The sequence below is a fragment of the Plectropomus leopardus genome, chromosome 13 (assembly GCF_008729295.1).
Source record: "Plectropomus leopardus isolate mb chromosome 13, YSFRI_Pleo_2.0, whole genome shotgun sequence".
NCBI lineage: Eukaryota > Metazoa > Chordata > Actinopteri > Perciformes > Serranidae > Plectropomus > Plectropomus leopardus.
In genome coordinates, this window is record NC_056475.1 from 16,002,008 (window position 1) to 16,018,773 (window position 16,766).

Here is a 16,766-nt window from a genome sequence, read left to right on the forward strand (position 1 = left end):
AAATGATAAACATGTAACATTTGTTTCATGTAGTGGATATGATGAAACTTTACACGTCTTAATGTTTCAACAATGCTGTGGTTAAGATGTGGTTATGGTTAGGTGAAAAAGCAATTGGTTATTAGGAAAAGGTCATGTTTTGGCTTAAAATACCCAACTTGAAGGTATAATCGCCGCTGAAAATGTCTTAATGTCTCGTTAAATAACAGCCTGTTTTGTTGTGCTTTGATATGCTGCCGTCTGGTGCTTGGCAGCCATGCTGCTTACATTTCAACCCCCCCACGTCATGATGATTAGGTTAGCTCATATACAAACAAGGTGAACTATGTCACAGAATAAATGTTAAAGTGCTTCATGTAAAACATACAAATGTTACATATCCATGGTTTGCAGGAATTTACAATGACAAAAAATTATTCTGGCGACTGGGCTGGAGGAGGAGTTAGCATTGTTGGCATTTTTTTGTTTTATACCTTGTTTACTGATGGTGTCTTGCAAAATTCCTCTGACTGTGTTTTTTTTTTTTTTTTTTACTTTCTTGACTTGAGAATGTCCATCTGTCATGTGACTATCGGTATATTACCCTGCCTTTTTTACCTTAAAATTTTCAGTCTAATTAATGCACTTAACCTTGTCTTTGATAGAGCTGATGCATAAAAGGTTGCATGAGTTTAAAGGAGGGCCAACCATATATAAAATTTCTAGACAGATCTGCATCACAGTGAGCTGAGTATTCACTATTCACTGTTGTTTATTTGGGTAATTGCCTCACATATGTTGAGGGAAACAAATAGGCTCCAGCTAATGAGTAATGAAGGCAGCGTCTGGTAAATGTCATGAAAAAAGGCATCATTTTAATTGGTTCCTACATTAACTACTGTAAATTTAACACACCAGATTTGAATTTCAAATGAAGGCAGAACATTTGGTAGACACACTTGGGAATGTCTCATAAATATGTTGTAACACAAAACCAGCTTTGTTTTGATTTAAGGAACTTGCTTTAGAATTTTCATATACATTCATCTGTGCGGCCGCTGAATGATGCTTTTGGCTTCACACACCCCCTCTGGCAGCAGTTATCCTTTATGTTAGCAGTAATACAAATGTATTTAACACTTAGATCATTGCTGTCAGAACCTTATTCAATATTTAAGTGTGTTATAAAACTTGTGAATAGTGCCAAGAATTAATCTTTGAGTTGTCCCCTGCAGATTTTGGCCTCCTGACAGCTTTAAATCTTTGGTATTTCCATATCAGCGTGAGGAGCAAAATCACTGCTTATGGTCATATTTTTAAATTGGACAGGGTTTAGGCTGAATTCTTGAATATTAAAGGATGGTACTTTACCCCCCAAACAGAGAGCAGCTTGCGCCACCAACGTACGGTGAGAAACCTTCCTGGAGAGTATTGAGGTTATCGCCTCCAATTCATTGAAGAAATGAAGTTCAGCAGAATGGTTAACTTTCTGTCAGGAGGCCAGCTGCCACACTCTCTGGGCATCATGAAAAGTTACATGAGGGACACCGGGTCATTAGTGAACTTGCTGCATTAATTTGAATTAAACCAGCAGACAAGTGTCAGGGGACTCTGCTCATTTAAAATGCATCAAGGACATTCAATACATCACATATATGGATGTGGCAGAAAGTCATCCCAAAAAGACATTTCTATTCTATTCCATTCTATTTTGTTTGCTTTTTGGAGCAGACATAAATTACCCTGCATGGCTGGTTGTGTGTGCGTGCGTGTGAGTGAGCGAGTCTGTGTGTGTTTTTGTGTGTGTGACGTGGTCTTGGTTTGAACTTTGTCGGCTGCACGCACACCCTGGCTCTGTGCTACAGGGAAATGTGGGCGTTGTGTCTGCCAGGCCTCTTACACTTGGCTTGTCTACATGCATTACTCACACACACACACACACACACACACACACACACACACACACACAAAGAGAAATACATGTGTACGCAGACTCACACAGACTTACTCCGTCATAGAAGCGCACATACAAAGTCAGACACACATGCAAGAGTCACACGCACACACACACACACACACGGACAGGGACAAAGTCCATTGAGGATTTCATCCCGCTAAATAGTTAATATTCAAACTGGCCAGGCCTGCCAGGCAGCTAAAGGCATGATAGCATCCACACACACACACACACACACACACACACACACACACACACATTAACACTCACTGTCTCTCTTACTGCATGGGTCTTCCTGCTGCAGTGGCTCATGGGACTCATGTTTATTGAGGTGACGTTAATGCAACAGCGCTGCAGCTCACTCTCTCGGCTCACTCTCTTCTCACATAATCTCCCACGATCTTGCATCCAGTAGATGGCCTCATTGTGCCTCTGTGTGCATGCCTGCTGGCTACAAGTTCATCTCAGGACATCAAGGCACCTTCATTTATAGCTCCTCTCTTCTTTTTGGGACTTATCAGCAGTGATGTTATTCTAGTTTTTGTCAGTGTGGGTCAAGTGTAAAATAAAGTGCAGGCAGATGAAGGGAATACCATCATAAATGGTACTGTAAGAAATGTAACAGCGAGGTCCTGATGCAGGAAAATGAGAAAGTCACCAAAATCAGAAAGTTACATATTTTGGGAGACAAGAAAAGCCCCCACACTCCAACCCCTGTATAAACTGTCCAATAATAAATCTTTATTTGTCATAAATTTGAGTAATACGTGTTTTTGTCATCCTAAACCATATACCAACCATTATAAACCAAACCATTTGTGGCTAAACTCTTTAACATACGAAAGGTGTGTTTTATAGTGTTAATTTTGGTGGCTTTTAGCCCTCTTAGTCTCCCTGGATAGATGGAGTAGTTGTGGCAAAGACTGTGGCGCACAGCAGCAGGCTGCAGCTGAGCGGAGAGAGAGGAGCGCGCATGAAAACGGGGTCTTGAAGAGTCATTCCCATCACTCTCCGCCGGCCAGTCAGACCGCAGACACATCACAGGGTAAGTGAATGTTGCACGACAGAGGAAACATAAGGACTGATAAAAACAATACAAAACAAAACAAACAAAAAAAACCTCAAGCACCTGAGGACCGTGGCAACAGGAGAGCGTGACTGACTTCCCATGGAGGAGTGCGCAGAGAAGCTGAGCTCCTTCTCCACCACTTGGTACCAAGATACAAGTTGGATGTATGCCGAAGAGATGTGGATTTTTGCGGGGCGGAGTGGTTTTCATTAATGTGACTATAACGGAGTTGATTTTGGACTCTTCTCAAGACGACCCAAGACGATGCTGCGGGTCCTGAGCTGTCCACATCCACAGATAGGAGCGCGCGCTGCCTAAAGATTTTAAAAAATAAGAAAATAAACTGCGCATCTGTTCCAAAGACGCCAGGACAGGGATTGCACTGCCAGAGATACGCTAGGTGGGTGGTCAAAAATAACTCTTGAATGTTTTTGAAAGCTGAGCGGTCGTTTTGCTGTGTCCACACAAATGGGCATGCGAACTAAACCAAAAGAAAAAAAAAACGACCTCGCGTCTGGATTACAGCCACATGTCAGCATAAAAACAGGGACGTGTTTTACTACATGTTATGAAGTACATGAATTGGACATTTGATATCATTCTGATATAAGAATGGTCTGTTGGGACTTTTAGATGCTGTTTTCAGCCGATTTTTTGTTGGCTCGCCACTCAGGTGGAAATGTTGACTGGAGACTAACATATATAACAGGAAGCTGCATTCAGAGAAATTAAAAAATTTAAAAATAAAACACCTTGTGGCAGGGGTAGATCAGCTTCGATGTAGGCATCAATATAATCACACGGACACGCCTAGAGGATCATTAAACAAATCAGATAAACGCAGCGCGAAAACCGTCAATACGAGTTATTGATGAGGTGGTATATAAGGCTAATGATTGGCCAAGCCTCTATTTACTCAACAGCTGGGCAACAATATGGTGTGAAACTTTCGCCTGACAGCCAAAGCATCCAGAGAGAAGACAAACAGGACGAAGGACTTTTATTTTTGATTTAATTTCATGACTACAGTGCTGATTGGAAAAATAACTGCAAACAACAGCTGGAATATTCCTCCTCCTTTTCAAATTAGAATGTCTGCCGCCTGTGCTGCTGTTGCAGGAATTTATGAACCAGGCATTTTTAGGGGGAACATTTCCAAAGAAATCTTGTTGAAATATTTATAGCAGTTCTTGTGCGAGGATGGTGGTTGTGACACGGAGCCTATGGATGACCCAGTCTGTGGGAGAGCTGGTGCCGAGACAGTTGACCTCTCCACCAGCTTCACCATCCGTCTAAAACTCCTCCCCAGAGAGGCACAGCTGCTGCAGGCTGGGGATGTGATGGGGTGACTGTTGACACCCCCCTCACCCACCCCCATCTCACTTTATTAGCAGTGCAATATAAACAATGGATCAGAATTTCTCCACGGTTCGAGATGGAAAGCAGCTGCTAGCAGAGAAAGACTCTTCCAAACGCGTGCTGACAGGATGCTTCCTCTCCCTCCTCATCTTCACCACGCTGCTAGGCAACACACTTGTGTGCGCCGCCGTCACCAAGTTCCGACATCTGAGGTCGAAGGTCACCAACTTCTTTGTCATCTCGCTTGCCATCTCTGACCTCCTGGTGGCTATCTTGGTAATGCCGTGGAAGGCGGCCACTGAGATTGTGGGGTTTTGGCCATTTGGCGCGTTCTGCAACGTTTGGGTGGCGTTTGACATCATGTGCTCCACCGCCTCCATCTTGAACCTGTGTGTGATTAGTGTAGACCGTTACTGGGCCATCTCGAGCCCGTTCCGCTATGAACGCAAGATGACCCCAAAAGTGGCATGTCTGATGATCAGTGTGGCGTGGACCCTGTCAGTTCTAATCTCCTTCATTCCTGTTCAGCTTAACTGGCACAAAGCTCAGACTACCAGCTACGCAGAGCTAAATGGAACATACCCCGGTGATCTGCCCCCTGACAACTGCGACTCCAGCCTTAACAGGACCTATGCCATCTCCTCTTCCCTTATCAGCTTCTACATCCCCGTGGCTATTATGATCGTCACCTACACCCGGATCTATCGGATCGCCCAGAAACAGATACGAAGAATATCTGCCCTGGAGCGGGCGGCAGAGAGTGCCAAAAACCGTCACAGCAGCATGGGGAATAGTTCCAGCATAGAGAGTGAGAGCTCGTTCAAAATGTCATTCAAACGAGAAACCAAAGTCTTAAAGACGCTCTCAGTCATCATAGGAGTGTTTGTGTGCTGCTGGTTGCCCTTCTTCATCGTTAACTGCATGGTTCCGTTCTGCGAGCCGAACTTGCCGGACGGTGCCACGGACTTCCCCTGCATCAGCTCCACCACTTTCGACGTGTTTGTGTGGTTCGGTTGGGCAAACTCCTCGCTCAACCCCATCATCTATGCCTTCAACGCTGACTTCCGCAAGGCCTTCTCCATCCTCCTGGGCTGCCACCGGCTCTGCCCGGGGAGCAACGCCATCGAGATTGTCAGTATTAACAACAACATGGGCGCCCCTACCTCGAACCCCAACTGTCAGTATCAGCCCAAGAGTCACATCCCGAAGGAGGGCAACCATTCAGCCAGCTATGTGATGCCCCACAGCATCCTGTGTCAGGAAGAGGAGTTACAGAAGAAGGATGGATGCAGAGGGGAGACCGAGGTGGGCATGGCAAACAACGCTCTGGAGAAACTCTCGCCAGCCATCTCTGGGGACAGCGATACTGAGGTCACACTGGAAAAGATCAATCCCATAACACAGAACGGACAGCATAAAACTGTGTCATGTTGAAAAAAAGCAAAGAAGGATACGCCGAGGCACGTATGTACGCACAAGGGGAAACTTATGAAGGAGGGCAGGAAAGTAACAGAAGAGACAGATATCTTCATGAACACGCCTGACAGGGAAACTGTGAGTGGGATATACAGGACCTTAAGACTGTCAACAAAAATCTACATGGAAAACCTACAGAATGTTTTAAAGTAAAGGCACTTTATCCTGGATATAACTATCTGCAAAATACTCTCAGCATTTATTGATGAAATTGACACATTTGATGATAAATGTTGATAATGTGAATATTAAAGCAGAACACTAGCTCTGTGCACATGTATACATTTTTCTTTAAACATATACAAAGATGTATACATCTGCATGTGTATACTGTACAGTACTGACACAATCCCGGAAGGACTTAAACACAGTATATACAGTGGAGGAAGATGTAGTAAACTATTAGCAAAATGTCTTGTAGGTGTAGGTGCTTTGTATGTGTTTCGTGGAGGAGAAAGAAATGTGGGTAAACTGGTTTTTGGTATGGTATAATTAGTTGCTTGTTGCAGTTATTTCTCTTCAGTACATTTCTAATGATGATTTTGTTGCAAGATCAAAACACCTGTAATGCAGTGGTCTTTTTTGAGTTAAAATTGCTCAGACACCAAAGTAAGAATATTCTAATTTAATCTAAAACAGGCAGGGGCAGAAAATAGAGTTCAATACTTTAAGCCAAGTTGTCATATATTTATAAATGTTTTATTTTTATACCCCCTAGCCACGTTATCGTGCAGGTTCTCCTTATAAGTAGAAGTCATAGGGTATTCTTTCGCTTGGATCCTATTCTGATCCATCCTCATGCCCACCTGGGACCAATCAGACTGGCTTACCTGAAATTTCTTCTTTCATATTCTCACTCCCTCTTTTCATTAGCTTTGCCCCCCCTCTCCTTTCCATTTTGCTGCTCCTCTTTCCACAGTCAGCAAAGTCCCTTCCTCCCTTATGCTGCCCTTATTTATCCAATGTTGTCAACCTCTTCCCTGTTCTCCCCTCCCCACTGTTACCTCAGTCAGCATGGTCCTTTACACCTGCATCATGCCTACCTTTTATGTTTTTCTTTTCCTGTCTACCTCCTCCTCACTGTCTCCTTAGGCAGCCCTCCATTTTAGGTCTTTACTCTGCCCACTCAAGGTGATACTTATGATTCTATTTCTGGCAAATGCTGTCAGTCTATGATTAAAAAAGAATGTAAATCTGTAAATGAAAACTCCTGCACTTGGGCAGAGGAGACAGCAACAGCAGCGGAGTTCACTCAGCCGTAATGCAAGTGACACTTGGTGACCTTTTGCAAACTTGCAGATATCTGATTTTGTAAATTGCTCATGCTGGGAGCCATGCTGTGCTGTAGTGGCTATGTGGAGCATGCAGTGTGACAGTCACTCTGTTTGCAGGGGTGGAGTCGAAGACTAACCACTACGATGTGGAATAATTTCAGTGTATCAAACATATTTTTATTGCCACTTGTCTCCAAGTAATTTGATAAATGTAAGTGTTGTAGTTAGTCAGAATAACAACTTTTACAAAAGGTAGTTTTGAGTGAGTTAGTCACATTGATGGAAAGATATTACACCAGAGGATGAGCTATAAAACTACATTTAAAATACTTTTTTTTTTTAACAATGCTTAAACAAGCCTTCTTTTTACATTGGTGTATTTGTGCTTAGCTCCATTTATTGCACTAGCTGCATTAATATTTTATAGTTAGTTTCACATTCAAGGTTTAGCTTGAGTTTAAAGGTCCAGTGTTCAGGATTAAAGGGCATCGGATGGCTGAAAAGGTATATAAAATGGATAAAATTGATTTGATCTTGTAGCTCTTTTAGACTTTCCAAATGTTATCAGACCGGACTGCATGGATCAAACTCCAATAGTGTAACAAATCATTTCCCTGCAGTTTTGATGTACAAAAAATGTATCCACTGATTTAAAGATATCCATTTCACATGTAAGTCTTTGGGAAAAAGTCTTTTTGGTAATGATGTCAAATGCCAAACCCAGAAGTTGTAATTCCACATTTGTCCACTACATAAAATTAGCATTCATGCATGGCACTGTTCCTGGGGGTTTGGTCCTTTTTCATGTAGTCCACCATGTTGTTCTACAGTAGCCCAGAACGGACAACCCAAACATGTGCTTCATAGAAGGCCATTCATGTTTTTGCGTCCACGAACGTTGTTTTTCTGAAGGCTTTGCACACAGCAGAAGTTTCAATTCTCCAACCTCACCACTAGATACCAGCAAATTTTACACACTAGACCTTTTAAGTGAGACTGTGTAACATTCGCTCTGCATTAGCCAGTGTGGCCACATTTGACTACTGTTCTGTGAATGATGATGTTTAAATATAGTGTTGCAATAGTAAATAGAGTCATCAGTGACTGAGTAATATCCATTATACAGCTAAATCAATCTATAGTTTGCTGACATTAGCAGACATCAGCCACTATAAGCTACTCGTCACACCAGACCAAGTAGAGCTTTCAGCAAAACCTTTGAGAGTATTTAATTGAGCAATGGTGCATTTTATTTCTTGTGAATTAAACTTATTCATAAGGGATAAGGGAAATTATTGTATTTCTACTATCACAAGTTACACAGTATTGCTTTAAGTTTGAGTGTTTTGTATTTGTACCTGTTAAAATCAAACAAGGAAAAAGAACATATGAGTATGAATGTATACAGTGGAGAAAAAGCTGTTCTCTAACAGAATTCATAAAAGATGTATGTAGTTCAGTGCTCTGTTTCATAGGCTGAATTAAATCTAATTGTATTTTTTTTTTTTCAGATTTTAAATACATGCGAGTTTCTGCGTGGCACATAATCATCAGACATAAATAGCTCTCTAGTCAAAGCCCCGCTAGTTCTTTGTGGTGTTCAGTGTTGCTGTGGAAAGAATGCTTAACAGCATGCTTTCTGACATCGTATGCTGAGTGTCCACCGAGTGCTGTGTGTGTGTCCATGAAGGCATGATACTGTTGCACATCAGAGAAAGGAAGAGCCGATCCAATAGAAAGCAATTGGTCTTGAATGAAGCATTTGATTTTCCTGCTCTGGAAAATCCAATGCTATCTAGATGGTACCAAAGGGAGGGGGGGCTTTTAGCTCAATATGTGACTTGGCTTATGACACAAAAGCAACTGATTGTCCTCTCTGGCTGCCTGTCCTTGGCTGCTGCTAGCTTCTGCTCCATCGCTTGAAACACGGACATTGGTGAGCTGGAATTTGGATTATTTTACTGTGAATTAATGTAATTTTCCAAATGATTAAATTACATTTCAAGTGCCACAATAAACTAAAACTTCTCCTTTTACTCCTAGTCCCAGGCAATTCTCAACCATATCAGCTCAGTGACGCTCACTTTTCTGTCTTCATCAGTTCCTCCTAATTTACTCCCTAATTATTTCCAAGCACAAGGCCAACTCAAACATGCGATAAAACATAAACTGCACATAATCTGTCAGGATTGGACATGGAGGGGAACTGCCTTAAGGAAGATTTGGTTCCCTCTCTCTCCACCTTCACCCCGACTCTCCACCCTCCCTTTTCTCCATCTCTTTTTCTTTTCCCTTGGCTGCCTCTGTCGACTTGATGAGCGTTCCCGATGTTAACACAGATTGAATTTATTATTAAACAGACAGGGCCTACTGTTTCCCTTCTGTAGTTTGAGTCAAAATGCAGAATCAAAGCCCCACCTGGCCATCTTATGATTATTATTGTGTTATTATTATTATTGCTGTTGCCAAAATTGTTATTTTTGGCTGAATGTGGCTGTACTGTAGCTTATGCTGTGATTTAACCAGTGTTTTATAAGCTGAAATTAGAGTGGTGTTGTGGGGTTGGGGTATTCTTAATGATATAGAGATTAATCTGCCATTTGTTGCGACATCACTGGCATTTACAGGTTTACCAGATGTTTTTTCGTATATGCTGTATGTACACATTTATAGAAACATACCTCCAGCTGTGAGTTGAAATGATCTCTGCTGTATTTTGGCTCCATGTAAAAATCCCATGAGCCCTCACCTTGTCAACTCAGTGAGTCATCTCTCAGATGCCACTGCTTTGATTTTGGAGAAGGGCGATTTCAGGCAACAGTCCCACGAGCGAAATGTTTTGTTTGATCCGGAGCATTTTCTCCAGGCTGCCCTACATGTTGCTTTGGGGGAAGCTACGGTGACAGTACACGGTCTCTCAATCAGTGTAGCTAAATGACGTATGACAACTTAAGTAAATCTGACAGTGCAGAAACCCTCCTCTTCCTCTGATGGCGAGTGAAGGGACACAGCAGATGTAGGGCCGAACTGCACTCCAAGGCCTGGGGAATGTGGTGGCGATGTTTCATCTTACTTAAACTGTCTAGGATAACGACGGAGTCCCTACCTCGACATCAATTCAGTGACGTAGCTTCATGTTCAAAATTAAATTGCAGTATTTAGGGTTGGGGAGTGCAGGGATAGAGTATTGTACAATGATGTTCAAAATGTAGTTGTGATGAACACAAGTGCTTTTTATCTTCAAAAACCCTTAATGTGTGTAGCAAATTTACATGCTGTATGTTTTCTCCAGTGTGGGATTATAATTTACAGTAAGATGCAGCAGTCACTGACTATTTATATATTTATTTATTTACATGTTTCTCGTGTTCATTCATGAACGTGATGTCAAAGATTATAACCCTCAGAATAATTACAGTATTTAGTTTACAGTTTGTACAAAAAAAATGTGCCCTTCTTGTAAAATAAACATGTATGTATTTCTTTTTTTCATCTGTGCTCACTGACTTTTTTTTGGGGGGGTGGGTAGTGGTGTTGTGCCTTTGACACTGAGTGGCTATTGGAAGATCATGTCGCTGCAGAGGATCGATGGAGATTGATTCTGAACGGTGACGCATATTTTTTTCCAGCTCCCTGAGCGCCGTGTCCTCGCTGTGTTCCTGCCTTCGCCCTGCATTTACATAACCTGACAGCCACTTGACAGTTGACACGTCCCCTTGCTCTGCTCTCTCACCGGCCTCGTTTGTTAACTTAAATGTAAGCACAAAGACATGTGGACTCTAAGGCACCACAATAACATTTTAAGATCTAAAACCCACTTAAAATAAAGGAAAAGATACACATTATTTTAATCATATTATTTTTTGTTACAAACACATTTTTGTTTGATACAAAAATGTCCTAAACAATCCATCTAATTTTCCTAATCAGTGTGAACAACTTTTGACTTCACTCATCTAAGTGTCTGAATTGGATTCAGCCTGCAGCTGTGAGATCTCCATCTTTTTATTTAGCCTCTATAGTGACTGGAATGATCAATAATCTCTTTCAGTCCACTTGGTTGGAGCTTGTTTCATCAGCTTATTACCTGAAGGCAAAAAATAAAAAATATGAATCAGTCTGACAATTCAGAAAGACTTGTGAAAGGTTGTGAAAACTCACAACCTCTAATCATAGAGTTATACTTCAAAGCATTGCTTTTCATATCCCTGGTGAATTAAGTAAGGTAAGAATCCAGGTTTGAGCAGCTTACTCTGGTGCTTTATCTCATTTCACTTGTGTGTGTATTTTTGATATTCTTGGCGGTGTGATTCGATAAAGTTGGGAGAAAAATTACAAAACTGCAGCTTCAACTTCAATGAATGACATTTGGTATGTTTGTACAAGCAAAATGGGGCGGTGATTTAGACAGGCTCTCAAACTGAAGCAGTCAAATCTTTGCACAGCTGCCCCTGAACACAACACAGCCCTGGTGGCATTTGTTTAGAAATTTCATGATTCAGACTTAGATGCATTGCACTTGTCTCCTATATAGTTCTCCCTTCAGTAAACTTTGGGAGTGTACCAAATGTATTTTTGTGTGTTAATTGGGAGTGCATTCTCAATCAATGCAAGTTAAGAAATGTTGAAATACAGTAAAAAAAAAAAAGAAAGACAGGTTATGACCCTGAAAATTCAAACAACTTTTGATTGTAGGGGAAAAACAGAGAACAGTTGATATTTAAAAGATGATCATTATCCCCCTGATGTTTCTTACAGGGCTCAAACACAAACCTATGGGGCCAAACATTTTACCTTTAAACACCAACCTGTATATGTGAAGATAAACAAGAAACAACAAAACCTGATAAAAAGTTTGCAATTTAAGTTGAATACACATTTAGAGACATACCCAACTGTCTCATTAGCTTAGTGTTAGAAAGTGGGGTTTATTTATTTGTTTCAAGGCCTTATCAGTTTCCCAGGGTAGTAGCCTGTGTGCATGAGAGATAAAGCTCTTCCTGAGCTTATGATACTTATAAATAATGGGAAACACAATTAACCCAGATTTAAGAACAATCACATAGAAACCACAATAAAAAAGTCCACCTTTAAATCCTATACTGGCACAGCCCTGTGTATTGATATTTAACCTATCCTGATCCAGCCTGAGAGACAGAGAGGCAGGAGTGGGGTCACAGTGGAAATACAGTCAAGGTTAATGATAGACTGCAGGCAGCAAAATGCAACATAGTGTTGTTGCTCTGTGTGTGTGTGTGTGTGTGTGTGTGTGTGTGTGTGTGAGAGAGAGAGAGAGAGAGAGAGAGTGCATGCATGGACACACGCCGCTGTGATGAGCTTATGTAACTCGCACTCATCCGACTCCTTTCCACATTCCCAACTTAACAGAGGCAGCAGGCAGCATCCTTTCCAAAATTCAGAGCTCTCCACATTTACTTGCTGATAAATTTGACAGAGATGGAGCTAATGACTTGGGTCAAAACTGAGATGATTATTTACAGAATAGGAGGGAAGTTTTAGTATAGTCCAGCATGCTTACAGAGCCTAGCAATTGATAGGGTGTAAATATTTGATAACTTGTGTAGAAAAAATAATATTTCTGATCCTTAAGTTGCAAAATTAAACGCCTCAAATGAATGCAGTCAAGTTACTTTGTTAGTGCGAGCTGAAGTCACAGGCTGTTGTTGCTTAAACATCACTTTTAGGATGGTGCATGAGAGTGTTAGAGCTATACCTAACATGCCCTTATAATTTCCTCTTTTTGAGTCTCTTGAATGCATCACTTGAACTGCCATCCTCTTATTAAAGGCAGGTGTGGTAAATTAGTCAAGCAGGGAAGACGACAACAGTGTACAGTCTTCACCCGCCATGTGTTTGGTTAAATCTTAGTTGTAATGTTTGACAAATTTGTTTATCGCTCCATTGATTTGAACTTTGTTTTCAGCTTTTTTATTTTCAAACAAATCCATTTAGCCTCACCCCGCAACTCTCCTCATGTCCTGCAAATCAATATAGATACCCGAAGCATCCTGGATCATCAAACAAAAACAGTAAGTACAAACAAATACAGCGAGTTGGTCATATCTATCATGGCGTCTGTGGGCAGCTATTTCAAGCTTGTTTAGAAACCACAATAGAGAGCATCAGCAGCAGGCCAAAGCCAAATGCAAACATAAGATAAAACTTTATTAATCCAAAACCAGGGAAATTCACACAGTACAGCAGCTCCAGAGACAAAAGCAAAGGAAAAAAGTGACTAAATGATACATAAAAATGAAACATGATAAAAACAATAACAAAAAAATACAAGTGAGATATAATATAAAAAATAGAATATTATAATAAAGGCCATTAACACCTTTTACCTACTTTATGTCCATTATGTATGACTGCACAGGACTGTAGTACAAACGTGTGGCATTGAAATAAAAAAAAAAAAAAATCTTATTCTACTTCATTGCTATTTGCTGCACTGCTTTGACTGTATACATGCTGCTGCATGCAGTCAACATTCAGGTCAAGGATGATCAGTGGGCTGTTTGATACAGTTTGATGTGGGATTTATATATGTGGAGATTCTTTAGGTTTTTGCTACTCAAAACGGATTAAATAATTCATCCGTGATACCTGCTTGGCTCTACTGGTATCTGTGTATTTGCTATAATTAGCTCAAACAAGGGAAAACTTACATACTTTATGTTGGTGGAGCAACTGTAATCCACAGAACTGACTGCCGTATTTACTTCACATAGTTCCCAGATGATGAGCTGCTTTTCCTCTGTAATTCCTCAGAGACCTCTCTGGTCTTAAACTGGTGCTCTTGATTGTACTGAATTCCATTTTTATAACAGCCTTGTCTTCCACCCCTTGCCCATGGGACCTGGGTTTGATTTTATTCATCTCATTGCATCTTTTTATTTAATTCAATGTAGAGAAGCATCCATGTAAAGGAACATGTCCTTGAGCAGCATCTTTACCTCTGTATCTGCCAGCAAATTCTCAGAGGCCTTTTTGACAGCTACTTCTAACATTACTCAAGTGCCTCTGCTCAACATGGAGGGGTGGAGCTTTTGATCACTCTGCTTGACTCTTCTGCTCCCTTGAGAAACAGAAAAATGGAATAAATGTTAGAAACAGAGCCCTGCTATGGATAGTACACACCATTACAATGCTTTAAAAGTTGAAATATCATAAAGTCTTGAAGATTTGAGGGGCTTTATTTTAAGGAACCACCATAAAGCTTGTTTTTAATATTAGTGATTCATGCATGAGCACCAAAGCTGGGAACAAAATACTCTCTCCCTCTGACAGGACACTATTTGTCACCGTTAGCAGCTTGGCTGTGATGTGCCTTCATCTGTCTGCTGTATATTATTCTGCTGAGTTTTGTATAAGCTGTTGAAATCACACGCTGCAAGCATTTAACCGACAAAAACCAGTCTTGTCACAGTTTTGTTGTTGTTGTTGTTGTCGTCGTTGTTGTCCACATCATGAGATATGAACATATTGTTGGTTACAGTAATTTGACCTTTTATTACCATCATTGAATCAGTTTGTATTTGTGGCTAGTGGACATTTGTGCCAAAGTTGAGGACGTTTCCCTAATGTCTTATGGAGATATTTTGTTCACAAGGATGGGACGAATGGATGGACAACCTGAAAAAATTCCATTAGTTGTTCTTGAGACATCGCATTCACAACAATGATACAGTAAAGGTCACAATGATCTTAATTTTGACCTTCAACCACATTCTAATCAGTTCATCCTTCCTTTGAGTCCAAAGTGGATGTTTGTGACAAATTTGAAGAAATTACCTAAAGCTGTTCCTGAGTTATTGTGTTCATGAGAAATGGACGGATTTGAGGTCACAGTGACCTTGACTTTGACTACTAAAACTCTATCACTTCATCCTTGAGTTCAAAAGGACGTTTGTGCTAAATTAGAGGAAACTTCGTCCATATGTTCTTAAAATATTGTGTTCACAATGATGGGATGAATGGAAGGACAACACGAAAACATAATGCCCCTGTACATGGGTGGCGCTGTCGCAGAGGCATTAAAAAACAGATAACATCACAATGTCTATCATTCATTTTGTTCAATTAGCAGCTTAAAAAAACCTAAACACTGAAGGTAACCAAACAAGTATGTCTGTAATACTATCAATACTCATGAACTCTAACACTTATACACCCACTCAGCTCCATGAAGTTGAAGGAATTTTATATAATTCTTGTTCCAAGAGTTTCAGATGAAAACTTTGAAAAATATGTCAATGCCATCACATTTTTGCTAAATTACATTTTATGGCTTCCCACCGATGTTAAAAGCCTTAGTACTAACTCAACCTCACTCTTGTACCCTCTCCTCATCTCTCCTTTCAAACCCTTTTCGTCCTTCTCCCCCCCTCCTATCTTTCCCCTCTGCTCTCCACCGGCAGTGGATGACTCACACTCCCTGTGGTGTGAAGTGCTTTATCTCATCAAGAAATGGACCAAGCTGGGTATTTTTATTATCTCAATGAGACTACTTCACTCAAATTGAAAAAGACTGAGTAGTTCTTCAAAAGAAAGTCAGCAGACAAAATAAAATGCCTATTCATGTCATGAAAGGTGAAAGTTGTTTCTGTTTGCATTTTAGAGGTGTAACAGATGACCCGACAGAATGTTAAGTAAAGAGACTTCCAGTAATCACCATATAAAGTGCTGAAAGCAGAAAAATGAATCTTAAATCCAAATCTTAATCTTAAAAAGTTTAATGGTTTGAGTGGCAGTTGCCCAGTAGCTTTAGCTTTTCAACTTATCTGAACTGTAAAAAGATATTGAGTGAAAACAAAGTCTCTCAAGCCTCCAGGTCTTCGAAAACTGAGGGCAGAACAAAACACTCTGTCTGTAAACTCAGGCTTTAAGGAGAAAAGTTTTGCTCCATCTTATGTTTTATTCATAGAAACAGTGCTGCCTTACTCTGTCACGTCTAAGGTGTACCCTCGCTCTAAACCTGGTGTGCATGGTGAGCCCAGGTTTCTTTCCGTTCCTCATTATACCGCCGTAATGCTAATATGGTCTTTCAAGTCACACCAGCTCATGATTTGTCCTATTCCTTCCTTCCAATCTTTGTTTTGGTGGAATAGTCACTGAAAAATAATATTTGATCTCAGTTTTTCCAATGTGTGTAAGCGGGAGTGTGTGTGTTTTCCCTTTTTATATATTGGTTTATTTACTATACTACATAGCTATAAAACTTTACCTAATTTGAAAAAATAAGTCTTAAATATAAAGTTTTTAAGGGTAAAATTTTACTTGCAAACAGGTTTTACTGCACTGGTAAATCCAGTGACTTACAAGACAAGGTTGCAGCCTGTCAGTGAGCCATAAAGTCATTTCAAATGTATAACAACCACCAACAAATACATAAAGCATTAAATGAAATACTGAAATAATGAAGCCACAGATATTAACAGAAACTGAAAACTTGCTTAACCTTTTGAAACCTGAGCAAATTGGCTTGATTTCTTTCAAAAACATGGGAAGAAGGCCAGCAACAAAAGCAGAATTTACCCCAAAAATTAACAAGAAATTAGTTAAACATACAAGAAAATTATTAATAGGCAACTGTTTTCTAATAAGTTTACCATATCATCCTCAAAGTTGA

The 16,766-nt window shown here is 40.5% G+C and overlaps 1 protein-coding gene across 1 annotated transcript; it reads left to right on the plus strand.

The window, feature by feature from the left end:
• Nucleotides 1-4,412: 4,412 nt before the first annotated feature.
• On the plus strand, nucleotides 4,413-5,841 carry drd1b (dopamine receptor D1b). Its single transcript, XM_042499808.1, has one exon. The coding sequence runs from the start codon at nucleotides 4,413-4,415 to the stop codon at nucleotides 5,796-5,798; it is 1,386 nt and encodes a 461-aa protein (XP_042355742.1). The 3' UTR covers nucleotides 5,799-5,841.
• The last annotated feature ends 10,925 nt before the right edge of the window (nucleotides 5,842-16,766 follow it).